Genomic DNA, 14,293 nt, shown 5'->3' with positions numbered 1-14,293 from the left:
CTGCTTCTGTACCTCGCGTCTCGACCATTTTTGGTTTCTTATCTCTCGAATTATATGTCCAATGCCCGTCAAATCCACACCTCTTTTCCTTAAAGGAAAAGTCCAGGTTGGGTAAAACTTGGGTCTATTTGAAAGATCATGTTTAAATATACTGAGAAATATCAGACTTAAAATTTTATCTTTTTTTAATGACGAGAAATTATTTTTTAAACGAGCGAAATTTACCTCCAAGCGAGCTGCCATTTTCTTTCGCCTTCCCTCCGCAGACCGCACGCGGAGCAAGCTTGCGCGGGGAACAGAGTGCTGTTAAAGCCTGTTATAGCGCGAACAGCGCGTGATTAAAGTCCTAAAACGTCACCCCGAAACAAAAATGGCAGATTGCTTGGCGGTTAATTTGGCTCGTTTAAAAATTAATTTCTCGTCATTAAAAAAAGATACAATTTTACGACTGATATTTTTGAGTTTATTTAAACATGATCTTTCAAATAGACCCAAGTTTTACCCAACCTGGACTTTTCCTTTAAGCTTATGATTGAAAAGTAATACTGAAACATTTTTAAGAAATAATAATTAGTAGGCAAACATAACGAAATATTAATACCATATGTTTATTATTGGTTACTTATTATTTTATTTTTATAGTTATATTTATGCATTTCAAATTAATTGCAGAATCCTGCGAGTATCACCGTCTCTTTCCAAGTGACCTCGAAATTAAAAAAGACCCTGAGATGGACAGAACGATATTAGGTAATTCAAATCGGTGCCAACATTCCAAATCGAATTCTTTGTTTATTCTTACAAAATTGTTATTTTTTTAGCTTTTAAAGCTCTCATCAATTATTATTTTTTATATTTCACTAATCAGGCTCACAGTTTAGAGCTCGGGTTTTGTATAGGAAATATCCGTCTTATATGTTTTTATCCATAACCGAAAATTATCCAAATAAAAACTTATTTTTTGCATATTATATCGTTTTATAATCGCGAATAATATCCATATATAAACAGTTACCCGATATTTTTACGTATATATATACACTTAACCGAAATTTTTATGAATATATAAACAGTTAACCGAAATTTTTATGAATATATAAACAGTTAACCGAAATTTTTATGAATATATAAACAGTTAACCGAAATTTTTATGAATATATAAACAGTTAACCGAAATTTTTATGAATATATAAACAGTTAACCGAAATTTTTATGAATATATAAACAGTTAACCGAAATTTTTATGAATATATAAACAGTTAACCGAAACTTTTATGAATATTCGAAAGTTAGTCGGTTATTTTATCGGTTTCGCCGAGCTCTACAGTATACTTATTAAGATAATTTTTAGAAAAAGAAAAAACCTTTGTTTACATGTATTACATTATATTATTATATTTAAGTTAAAAAAGTATTGGCATAAGAATTATTAAGATACGCTAATGCGTTAAAGCAAGTGTCGGCTCTAGGTGAAGTAGTTCTTTTTTCCACAGATGTCGCTAGCGTCGAAATCAAAACAAGATGCTGAAGCTACATTTTGACTCAAAAGGCGGGACATAAAAGTATGCTTCGCGTTGATTGGCTCGTTCGTAAATTTGTCAATAACTTCAATTATAGTAATTTTTTACAATATATTTTATATGGGATATATAATTTACGTTAAAGCTCACTAAGCAGAGTAAAAGTGGTCTAAATATAATACTCTATAATGGCTCTCTGACGACGTTATTGTTTCGCTATTTTGAATTTTAGCTTCCGTTCAAATTAATAGATGGCTCCACGCTCTCCACGAAAGTCATTTTTTTAAGATTCGGATAGATTCATGGCCATCTCTAATAACAGGGGCCTTGTCATAATACAGGTGGCAATGATAGAGCCGACAGTTGCTTTAAATAGAGAAGTACTACACAGCGTAACTTTAGCTTATTTCTATAGAGATAAAACCACAAAAAGATTTAAAGAAGTACAAGAGGCTCCAGCTATACCGAACATTTTACAGGCGAATGTAAAAACTACACAAATTGTACCTCTGGCTCCAACTGCCGTCCTTGCTATCCTGATAGTTTTACGAGTGCCTCTAGTAATTATAAATTTGTTTTAAATTTAATGAAATAGGGTTTGTACTAGGTTTACTATATTCGAAGTGCGAGGGTTTTAAAGCAACTGTCGACTCTATCATTGCCACCTGTATTATGAAAAGGCCCCTGTTATTAGAGATGGCCATGAATCTATCCGAATCTGAAAAAAAAATGACTTTCGTGGAGAGCGTGGAGCAATCTATTAATGGGAACGGAATCTAAAATTCAAAATAGCGAAACAACATCGTCGTCAGAGAGCCATTATAGAGTATTATATTTAGACCACTTTTACTCTGAGCTTTAACGTAAATTATATATCCAATATAAAATATATTGTAAACAATTAATATAATTGAACTTATTGACAAATTTACGGACGAGCCAATCAACGCGAAGCATACTTTTATGTCCCGCCTTTTGAGTCAAAATGTAGCTTCAGAATCTTGTTTTGATTTCGACGCTAGCGACATCTGTGGAAAAAAGAACTACTTCACCTAGAGCCGACACTTGCTTTAAAATAAATTTATCTTTTTAAAAAAGAATTAAAAAGATAAGTTTCCTAAAGGTGAGACCATTTATAAATTGTTTAATTATAAATGCCCGTTAACAATTTGAAATATTATGGTGTTTTATAAATGATGAATCCTATTTGTCACGTAATTTTCGGGGTGAGGGTCTTTTATATTGTTACTCTTTGCGTTAGCAGTAGGGTCGTGTTATTTTTACTTCTTAAACGGCCTCGTTCATGAAATAATTAAAGAAAATATAACTATAGGGATTACCCCGGCAACAAACGTAATAGGCATTGTGCTAAATGCCAAAAGTCATAAGAGGGAGTGGCAAATTTTGGAACCTTTTTGGTTTAAAGGTTATATTTTTTAATATCGATATTAAAACATTTTATTTTAGAGCTGTAGCTCTTATTATAATTATCTTACTAAATATAGAATTTGTAACGTCATTCTACTTAAAGGGGAACGGCCAAGCTTTTCCAAATATGGCCTTATTTCCGTATCAAAAGATTAACAAGACGTTCAATATACTAACACGTACCTTTTTACCTCTCCGAGGGGACAAAGTCCCCTAGGAGGGGTTATACAACGACCGTGTCTGTCTGTGGGTCTGTGGGTGGGTCTGTGGGTGGGTCTGTGGGTGGGTCTGTGGGTGGGTCTGTGGGTGGGTCTGTGGGTGGGTCTGTGGGTGGGTCTGTGGGTGGGTCTGTGGGTGGGTCTGTCTGTCTGTCAGGACTGCGAACGCGTTCGCATTTTCGGTGCAAAGTGTAATCACTGCGTACGCAGTTTCTCAAAGGGTTGGCAAAACCACCGTGTGACGGTGAGCGTTAACGGATGCATTTGCGGTTTAGTTTGGGTGGTGTTTTTTCGCTCACCGTCGTGACGGTTTGGTGTATTACGTTTTTGTAATGTTTATGCGTAGGTTGTGAGTGTTGAATTTGTTGTGTTTGTGTTCTGATGGTTGTGCATGTTGAGTCTGTTGTGTTTATATGGGCGTTTTCTCTCCAACTTCTTCTTAATGACTTTGGGACGGACCGAGTGCTGAGTGTAATGCTACCTCTCAACGTCCAATGGCAGGGTTTCCACCAGTTGTACACGGTATTCGTCTTAGTATCAATTTGCGATCGCATCGGGCGGGATTTGAACCCGAGACCTCCTGATTGACAGGCGGACGTTCTACCACAGAACCACCGACACTAGTTACGCCTTATTGAAAATTAGACCTTCAGCTTTATCGGAAGCGTATTTAATAGAGTACGAAATTTTGGTTTAATTGAAATAGAATTGAAATTGAAATTATTGCATCGAAGAAATTCTAATTTAGCGTTTCTCTATTGATTAAAAACAAATGCGCCACCCAGGTTTCGAACCCAGACCATTCGGCTTGGCAGTCGAGCGCTCTACCACAGAACCACCGACACTAGTTACGCCTTATTGAAAATTAGACCTTCAGCTTTATCGGAAGCGTATTTAATAGAGTACGAAATTTTGGTTTAATTGAAATAGAATTGAAATTGAAATTATTGCATCGAAGAAATTCTAATTTAGCGTTTCTCTATTGATTAAAAACAAATGCGCCACCCAGGTTTCGAACCCAGACCATTCGGCTTGGCAGTCGAGCGCTCTACCACAGAACCACCGATAGCTGCTTAGATTCACTGAAATTAAGACAGGCATCGTAAGCAAAATAGGTAATAAAGTCTTTTTTTATTAATGAATTTATGAAGGCCTAATCTGGTATTTTTTAAAGGTTAAATCTTGTTTTAGCGCAGTCAGCCGAGATTAGAGGGTTAAAGGGTAGACCCTGTGGGTGGTCCACTTTCTTAACGACCTATATATAGTTCTGTTAATTCAAAGGAGATAATTTAACGTTAATTGCTTTAAGAGGTGGCGGTTAGTCAAGTGGCTCTCTGTGCTTTGTTGATGGTAAGGTTTTTGCTTCTTGTAAATACATTTGGTGTGGATATTTGGATATCTACGATTTCTAACGCAGTCAATGATTTCTTGGGTGTGCGAGTCATTATATGATATTGGAAATTGGACGGCATTGGTCTTTTTCATGTGGTATGCGTCACAACGTCAACAGGAAGTGAACGAGTCGTCCACTACCAGATATCTACGGTATCTTCATCAAGGGCGAGTGTTGAAATAAAATGAGCGTTAAAGATGCGGCAAGTATTTCGTAAGCGGGTAATTCCAAAAAGCCTCTGTAGATATTTCTTTCATTAAAATTTGCTTCGTATTATATTTAACTGATAAACTTGTTCTGTAAAAGGGTTTAATTCAATTGTGCATTGTTATAGTACGTCTAACTTACTGTTGTAACTACTTAACTTATGATATTCTGAATAAATTAAAATTGGTCGTTTCGTCTCAATTATTTTAATTATAATTAAAATTTTATACCGGGCGGGATAGAAATGGGTTAATATTTTTAACAAATAACTCTAAATTGCGGAGATATATCTTTAAGGGTTATCTCGAGAAATTAATACCACTAGGGACAATTCTTCCGAGGAGAGGTATATTTTGGCTAGCCAACTTGTTTTGTCTTGAAAAAATTGCTTTTGGCCCAAAAGGTTGAAACGAAAAATAACGCCAGTGGTTTGGGTTTGAATTTTCGCCGCCATCTTAGGGGCTGCCGCCAGCGCCCATAACCCCGTATGAGCGATTTGCGAACTACCCTAACTTTTAAAATCGCGCAATTTAGGCTTAAGTCTCTTATAACTGGAACGCGCCGCGCATGAAAAACAAATTTTTTGCATCTTCAGCAGCGCGCGCTTTTACGTTGCTTTTCTCTCTCACCGACTTCTCACCAGGTGTCGCGGCGGACGCGCGCTTCTCGATTTCCCGAAATTTCTTTATTTTAATTAAAATTAACCACTCAATATTTTTTGATGCGGTTTTCGCCATAAATTTTAGTTTTTAATGGACTATAGGGCTATCTGACTGGTTAAAGCTTGACCGTTCCCCTTTAACGGGTGATAAATTCTAGGGTTGTTAATTTCCCGGAAAAATAAAATTCGGAAAAATTTCCAAATTGCGGGAAATTAAAAATAAAAATTGAAACATAAATTACTTTTAAAAGGTTTTTAATGTTTTTATCTTTTTATCGATCTAAAATGTCTAATAACAGTAAACCTACTACAAACAATAATAGTGTTACATTGTTAATCAGTTAAAACTAGTCTAGAGGTTTAGTTATACTTTTAGCTTCGAAAATATGAAACGAAAGTGCAATTTTATTTAAATTTTGCAAACAATTTATTAGACTTATAATGGAATGATAACTTTTTTTTTGGAAATATTTGGAAAATTTTCCGACTTACAACACTAATAAATTCGATAAAATAACACGGAATCTTCTTTTTGTTTCTCAGATTACACGAGGACGGAAACAGCATTTGCTATTATCAGTCTCAGCTTGATGATCATGGGAATATTCTTCAGCTGCTACACGTTTAAAGAGCCCCGTTACATGTACAAACGTCTCGCTGGATTATTACATATTATGACAGGTTCTGTCTTTTTTGAGTTTTGATTTTACAAGTTGTAAATCGGAAACAGAAGTTAAGCAAGAATCGAGGGGCAGGTCACTTCCTTGATTAACGACGCACCCCTACAAAGATTAAATCCAATTTAACCGTGATTATTTTGCTTAAATTCGATTTAATCACGATTATGTTGATTACATCACTTTAAATCATGTTTAGAATGTTTAAATCTGATTTAATCATGTTTAAATGATTAAATCGGATTTAAATGATTAAATCAGGATTTAAATGATTAAATCAGGATTAAAAAGATTAGATCATGATTAAAAAGATTAGATTTAAATGATTAAATCAGATTTAAATGATTAAATCGGATTTAAATGATTAAATCATGATTAAAAAGATTAGATCATTATTAAAAAGATTAGATCATGATTAAAAAGATTAGATCATGATTAAAAAGATTAGATCATGATTAGAATGCTTAAATCACGTTTAATCATGGTTCGAATGTTTACATCTGATTTAATCATGATTGAATGATTAAATATGATTGAAATTTTAAAATCTGATTAAAATGATTAAATCCTGAATAAAAAGATTAGATCATGATTAGAATAATTAAATCACGTTTAAATTGTGATTAGATTGGTTAAATCGTGATTAGATTTTATAATCTCAATTAATTTTTTTAATCTTGATCACCCTGATTTAATCACGATTATCCTAATTAAATCATTTTACTATGATTAAGACGCACCCAAAATGGAAGTGACATGCCCCTCGGCAAGAATAACTGAATTTATTATTAGCTTTGCATTCTTATAATTTACAAATTATACGAAAGTAATAATATTATTATAATTATATAATGAAAATAATATAATATTACTTTCATAGCTAAAGGAGCTGTTTATAAAATAACTTCGTATATAGATAGGAAACTTCATGTTGTAGAAGTGACGCCAGAATTTTGGCCGACATCTGGTGGCGGCACCCGAATAATATTATTTGGTGAAGTTCGCACTACACTAAGTCCGTACTAGAACCTTGGTGTAACGCAGTCCCAATTGCAAAGGCTTAAGTGAGCTATATGTATTAAAAGTACTTTTCTTGAACTGAGAACAAATTTAAAAAATAGCACTAAAGAAATAGCACTCAGTAAGGATTTCAAGTTTGTTTTAAACGCTATTTCTGATATATTTGAAGACATTTACTTGGCAAAATACGTTTATTCCCAAAACTCCGACCTCAAATTTCTCACTATATGTCAGGCCAATCTCGTGAGAGTCAGTTTGCCCCATTGAAGTTTCCTATCTATATACGAAGTTATTTTATCTATCTGTCAACCCTCTTAAATTCATTTGAGTAAAATTATTTGCATTGTTCGAATATACATAATTGTTCGACTTAAACCCTTTTTATTTTATTGCATTATTGCTATTTTTTTAAAATTTCACCTCTTACGAAAATTATGTTAAAGATTTTATTACAAAATTATATCTAAAATCCTAATAAGATTTTGATCGAAAAGAAAAATCCAAAACGATTATACAGGGTGTTTCGAAAGGTTATGCAAAATTTTAAGGAGTTGTCGAGACTGAGTATGCCAGTTTTTCCCCCATTTTCCTACGATGAGTTAAAAGAGCGCCAGAGAGCTTCAAAGTGTGGCCCTGGAAGTAGGCTTCTACAAGCGCAAAACCAAGTAGCAGGGAAATGCAAACATAAAGGTTTGGGTTAGTGTGATAGGTAAAAAGAGACTTTGTAAACAAATGGAGGTAACCAGCGTAAAAAAAAGTAAACTTAAACAACATTTAAAGTCCCTGCAGTTTGGTTTGGTGATTGTTGCAGCCTACGTCCAGGGGCTAGTAGGTCACACTTTGAAGCTCTCTGGCGCTCTTTTAACTCATCGTAGGAAAATGGGGGGAAAACTGTCAACTCACCCCCGACAACTCATTAAAATTTTGCATAACCATTTTGAAACACCCATTATTTGGTCCAATTGCAATGGATGAAATGCAAATTGATTGGCATTGATCAAAAGAATTGGATTTAAATGTTTCGGTACCATTTGGATCCAAATTTTTTTCGATTGCATTAATTCATTTTCGTAAGGGAATATTTTATTATATTATTTTACTTTATATTTTAAGTATATTTTTTATATTAAAATATATAATTGAACATAATTTATTTTGGTATCCTAGCAATCTCAGTTCTCGTAGTAATAGAAGTTTTGGTAAATTCCGTAAAATATGAGGAACAGTTTCTCACAGCGAGGCACCCCAAAGGGGCCATTTGGTCGTACGGCGTGTCGTTCGTGCTCGCCTGGATCGCTTTCGTCCTCATCATAACAGCGGCCGTAACATTTATCATTTGCTCCAGGAAAAGAAAAGGTGACAAAGCTGTAGACGACTATCGAGCAAGAGAAGACGAACCGCACATTCTGGGCAGAATCTGATCAAGAAAATCAAAGTGTTCTTGCGATTAATATAACTCTTTAAACTCTGATTGAATTAAATTTTATTGTGTACTAATGTCGGAGATATAGCATTGCTTTTTATACAAATTCGAACGAATAGTAAAAGCATTTTAATAAAATGTACTCTTTTCTTCAATTTATGAACATCAATTCTATGCTTGAAACTTTCTCTGCTACTATCCAATTTTTCATAAATTTAAGACTATTTGTCCAAGGAAAATATGAAGAAACCTGTGATTAATCTAGTCACAGTATCATGTATTTTTGAAAAGGGAATTTTTTCAAGGACTCTTGGCATTACAACAATAGGGATTTCAATACATTAAATTTTCTCATTAAAAATGTGTGCAAATTTAAAAACGGAAAGTTTGATTATACTGTTTAATTGCTCCCATAATATTAAGTTTTAATCGAATATTTAATTATTTGTACTTCTCAATAACTCACAGCTTCTTAAACTTATGAAGGTGATATTTTTAAACATCAATTAACAGCAAGAAAAATGATAAAACGTTTGTTTAATATAGAAGACTGAACTATTCTTAATTTCATTTAATTCCTTTAAATTGTTTAAAATGTGATTATTTAATTTATAAACAAAAGATGAGGAAATATTATTCGACATTTGGCCGTCCATAAGTAAAACATTTACAGCGTAAAAGTAATTTTTACATAAATATCATAAACTAAAACCTTTCTCTTCACCTCCGTAGTGTTACGTTACTTTAGATAATATACAATTTTAAATCTATTAATGTTTCATATTCTAGTCACCTAATAAAACTGATTAATGTTTTGCGTAACATCAGAAGACGATAAGAAAACAGTATTTCTAAGGGCAGAATCTAACAAAAGACAATTGGCGATTTTTAATCATCTTTTCTATACCCTGGCCGTCAAACTACCGCTAAGGACCTAACCTAATTATTCATTCAGTTGTTTCATAATTTTAAGAAAATACTTTTGTTCCTAAGGGCAATTAGATACATCAACTAAAACTAATTCTAAATCGTACGAATTTCCGCAAATGTAAAATAAACATCTTTCAAATTCACTCCTGCCTTCCATCCGGTCAAACTTTTCAACGCCTAAAGGGGCCCTTCTTACGCGTTAAGATACAAAAAACAAACAAATTGCTTATACTTTGGTGCTATCTGTTTAAAACATATCAACATTTACCATAAACGCTTTATTCTCGTGAATGTAATACTGATGTAATATGATTTGTTAAAATAACTGTCGTCTTGGATTTGGGATTTCGTATCATTGGCGCGTGGACGAAGCAGAAATTTAAATATTTTCCGGTGCCATATTACGGTCGTGATACAGCTTAATATAAATCTACAACTCTGAGGAATAAATCGCTCTTCTTTGAAAATTTATATTTATCTATTGTACAACAATTCATTCAATTTTTGGATATAAATAAATTGTTTGTGAATTGGATTTTTTCTTAATTCTTTCATTATCATGATTACGTAAAACCGTTTGGCCTTAGAATTTTCCGAGGGGTAAGACAGTCTCAGATAATCTGTACACCGAGTTCGTGCATTTAGCACTGTTAAAGGTATATATTTTCCAGAGTTCGCGAGTTCCATTTAGCACTGTCAAATGTACGGCAGTGTACACCGAGTTCGCAGAGTGTCTTATTCGTCGGAGTTTTCTTAACTCTTTTCTTAGAAAGCCTGTTATCTTCAGCACGATATCATCCCTAATTAATTAAATAATTACCATTACTGCAATTGATCTCCACTGCGGTATAGCAAGAAAGCGCATAGTGTCGACCACTCGAACCTAAGGAACAGAAAAAGTGGATCACGTAAAACATTATTTCCTTTCGATAGGTCATGAGGAAAAGCTAAACCGTTCCTCTAAATCCATTGGTTCTCGACATAAACTTTGAAGGACTTTGAACCGATAGTGGAATTTAATCCGAGTTTGCAAATTCTAAAGACTACTAGATGAGTAGGTGTTGGTCCATTTGATCGAAAAATATGTGATCGACAGTCGATCATTATACGTTGCAATTGATCGAAATTCCATTTGATCGAATCCAATTTGTCATTTGTTTCATAAGATCGAACCTTCAAATGATCGAATACTATTTGATCGAATTCAAAAGTATTTATAGTACCAGTTGGTATGTTTTTATTTTACCAAATGTCAATATGAAGTGCAGAAGGAATAATGTTGGAATAATTCATTGCTTTAACTGTATTAAGCCACAAAGATGAAGAGATTTTTACTTTATACACTATATGATGGAATTTTTTATGACATCGACGATAACGGCCCGTTGTTTTTGATATATATAAATAGGGTCAGGTTAGGTTAATTTAGGTTGATGTACGCGCGCCGTAGGCGCGTATGCACCGTTGCCTTTTCGATTTACTACCAAAAACTAGTAGTTTTACCCTACAGTAGCTTTCGATCAAATTTCATTCGATCAAATGCAGTTCGATCAAATGCAATTCGATCAAATGGAAATTCGATCAAATGGGACCCGTTCGATCATTTGGGAATCGATCAAATAGACTCAAACCGATGAGTATGTCTAGCAAATTTTGATATTCTAGCATGAGTACTTTTCGAGTTAATAGCTCTTTAACCTGGTCTCTGGTACATTATTTTCAGAACGACCTTTCGGGTTTTGTTTAAATGCCCTATACTTGTAATTAGTCAAATTAGGCAGTATCAAAGCTATGTAAACCTAAAATGTGACGAGGAACACTTTTTTAAATTCAAACCAAATTTGTATCTCTAATGGTTCTCTAGATAAATTTCAAATGACCTTAAAGACATTTTAAATATTTAATTTTTGTTCCATGGTAAATTATTTAAAATTTGTAAATATTTAAAAAAAAACTGCTACTTCATGGAGTTTTTAAAAACATAATTTATTTAAAATTTGGGAGCTTTCGGGCCGCGGTCCTTCGTCAGCCACGCGTCGAATAATACTCAAACTAGTTTAAAGACATGGTTCAAGGTCATAAAATTTCCGTTGCTAAGTGACCCCATGCTTTATCTATGTGTCCTGAAAATTTCAAATTCCTTGCTAAAACAAATTTTGAGTTATTGGCCCTGTATCGTTTTTAGTTAACACCTTGTGTAAGCATTTTTGATTTTTTTAGTCTTTATTCAATGGCGTACCTACCCTCCCTCCGAGCCCAATTAGTAATCTATCTATGCTAAAAGTATAAAATGTTTGTCAAAGTGATATTCACCATCTTCGTATTGATATTAACTGGCCACGATAGAGAAAAGCTTATCTAAAAAAGATTCACCAACAGCATGATTGGATATTCAGTCCGAAAGATTAGATTTTGCCTTATTTGTACATGCGATATTTTAGTAAACGTATGCGGGATAAGATTTAAATAACTTCAGTAAATCCTAAATTGACCGTGTAAGTAAAGCGGTAATTGACCATAGCAAAAAACGTAAAAGCACCTTTTAATGATAGTTTAGGTTTTAATAGCTATCTTATCAGTTCCATCCTAAGACTTGCTTTATGAGACCTACCTTTGCAGAATTGTTAGATGAACGACCACTAGCCTTTTATCTTAAAATATTTTATTTTAAAACTATTTTTATCTTTTCTTCGGTTGTATTTTACGTAAGAAACTACCTTCTATTTGATTATTAAAAAGAATGGATTTCATGAAAATGATTAAAAAATAACGCTCTCACAAGGAAGGCAAATAATTGCCAAAGGACAAAATTAAAATTTCCCAAGGGCCCACAAGATTAGTTTTCTTACACATATCAGGTTATGAAATCGTATTTACTATACCCAATTTCAATCGAAATTCAAGTCTGGATGAAGTTGTGCTGAAGGATTTAGTTTAATTTAACAACATCGCAATCTCAAACAGTCTCATCCCACAGGAACTATTTAAAAGCCTATTAACCACTCTTTTACGAATCCAAGAAGGAAAAGGGTTTTTTAATTCGTTTTAAGTGTTTACAAGCTTTTGTGCCAATTTTAAGTGCAATATTTTGAACTCGAAAAGTAGAGCTCATAAAAAGCTATCCCCAAGGGAAAGGTAAGTCTTTCGAAAGGGAAAGTTGAAAAGACCTAAAATGAGTTAGGCCTTTGTGAAGGGAAAGGTAAAGGCATAAAATTAGATAAGCCTTTACCAAGGGACTCGTGAAACACTTAAATTGAGCTAAGCCTTTGCCAACAGAAAGGTGAAACGCATAAAATGAGTTAGGCCTTTGCAGAAGGAAAGGTGAAACTCATCAAATGAGTTAAACTCTTGGAAAGCGAAAGGTGCACAAAACTCATAAAATGACTTTAACATTGGCAAAAGAAAAGTGAAACACGTATAATGATTAAAGCCTTTTCAAATGGAAGGGAAACTCATAAAAAGGGTTAAGCCTTTGGAAAGAGTAAGGTAAAACTCATAAATGAGTTAAGCCTTGGTAAAGGGAAAGGGAAAGGTGAAACTCGTAAAATAAGATAAGTCTTTGCCAAGGGAAAGCTTAAATTCTTAAATTCAAGTAAGCCTTTGCCAAAGTGAAAATCATAAAATGAGAAAAGCCTTGGGAAAGGGAAAGGGAAAGTTGAAACTCAAAAACGAAGTTAGCCTTTGGAAAGAGAAACGTGAAACTCATAAATTTAACTAAGCCTTTGCTAAGGGAAAGGTGAAATTCATAAGTTCAATTAAGCCTTTGCCAAAGTAAAGATTTTAACCATTCCATAAAGTCTGGATTCCAATTCTTAACGGGATAAAGCGCTGGCGAACAGTCCAAAATTTGGACTAGGTCTTTGACGGGGAAAATGCATTAGGCATTACTCAAATATTTTTCTTTGTGGACGGGAATGTTGTTTTTGTTTGTGGTTTCACCGATTATAAGATGATTCATTGTGTTGGAACCTGTATTTCTGCAAATGTAAGAAGTATTGAACCATACACAAGATATTTTTGTGGTTTAGACATACTTTCAATAAATTTTCTGAGAAATATAACAAAAAAAATTTTGAAAAGTAGGAACTGCTTTTTCCATTTAGGCTTCCTAGTATGTTCTTCAATTCACACTTTGTCTACGACTTACCAGTGAAAACCATATTATCAAAATCCATTTCTCTGAAATTGAAAAAAAAAAGGAATTCCCTGTAGAAATTTCACACAATGAAAATGTCACCATTGTCGATCTTGGCGCCCTCAAGTGGCGGGAAAGCTTTGTTGGGAAATCAATGTAAACGCGACGGTCTTGGTTTATTAATTATGGTTAATAACTTCAAATTAAATCCTCTACGGCTTCAAAAGGTATGAAAATAAGATATTTTTATATTTGTGTCCGTAATACACTAAATCTGGGTGAAAACCAAGGAAAAATATGATGCTCAGTTTTAACCCACAATTTATTTCTAAAATATAACATAGATAAATACATGAAAAGCGTCAAGTCTTTGGCACGCGCTTCGTAGGATATTTACTGTCTATGGTAGTATAGAGGGGCTCGTACTCTAGCCTAAAAACAGTGATGCCTTGGACTTATTTGTCTGTTATATTATAGAAATAAATTGTGAAGACCAAGGATTTAAAACTGCCATATTTTCCCGTTGATTTTCCGCAGAAGTGATATTGCCCTTTTTTCAAACCTTTTTGAAACCGTAAGCCTAGTTAAAAGAAAATTTACTACACATATTTATTGAACTTAATTTTATTTTTGAAAGATACTGAAAAAGACCGTAACGTTGAGAAATTTCTCTACGCGCGA

The 14,293-nt window shown here is 33.7% G+C and overlaps 1 protein-coding gene across 2 annotated transcripts in view; it reads left to right on the top strand.

Moving 5' to 3' along the window:
- The window catches only part of LOC149966187 (voltage-dependent calcium channel gamma-5 subunit), a 56,640-nt gene extending 46,628 nt beyond the window's left edge, over window positions 1–10,012 (top strand). For both annotated transcript variants that reach the window (XM_090171031.1, XM_090171038.1), the window contains 3 exons: window positions 673–750; window positions 5,971–6,108; window positions 8,292–10,012. In XM_090171031.1, the coding sequence (XP_090027157.1) occupies window positions 673–750; window positions 5,971–6,108; window positions 8,292–8,545 (470 nt within the window). In that variant the 3' untranslated portion in view covers window positions 8,546–10,012. The remainder of the gene's footprint in view (window positions 1–672; window positions 751–5,970; window positions 6,109–8,291) is intronic.
- Window positions 10,013–14,293: the final 4,281 nt, after the last annotated feature.

The sequence above is a fragment of the Leiobunum rupestre genome, chromosome 1 (assembly GCF_980474605.1).
Source record: "Leiobunum rupestre chromosome 1, qqLeiRupe1.1.hap1, whole genome shotgun sequence".
Taxonomy (NCBI): domain Eukaryota; kingdom Metazoa; phylum Arthropoda; class Arachnida; order Opiliones; family Sclerosomatidae; genus Leiobunum; species Leiobunum rupestre.
The sequence above is the reverse complement of the archived record's forward strand: the minus strand, read 5'-3'. Positions and strand labels throughout refer to the sequence as shown.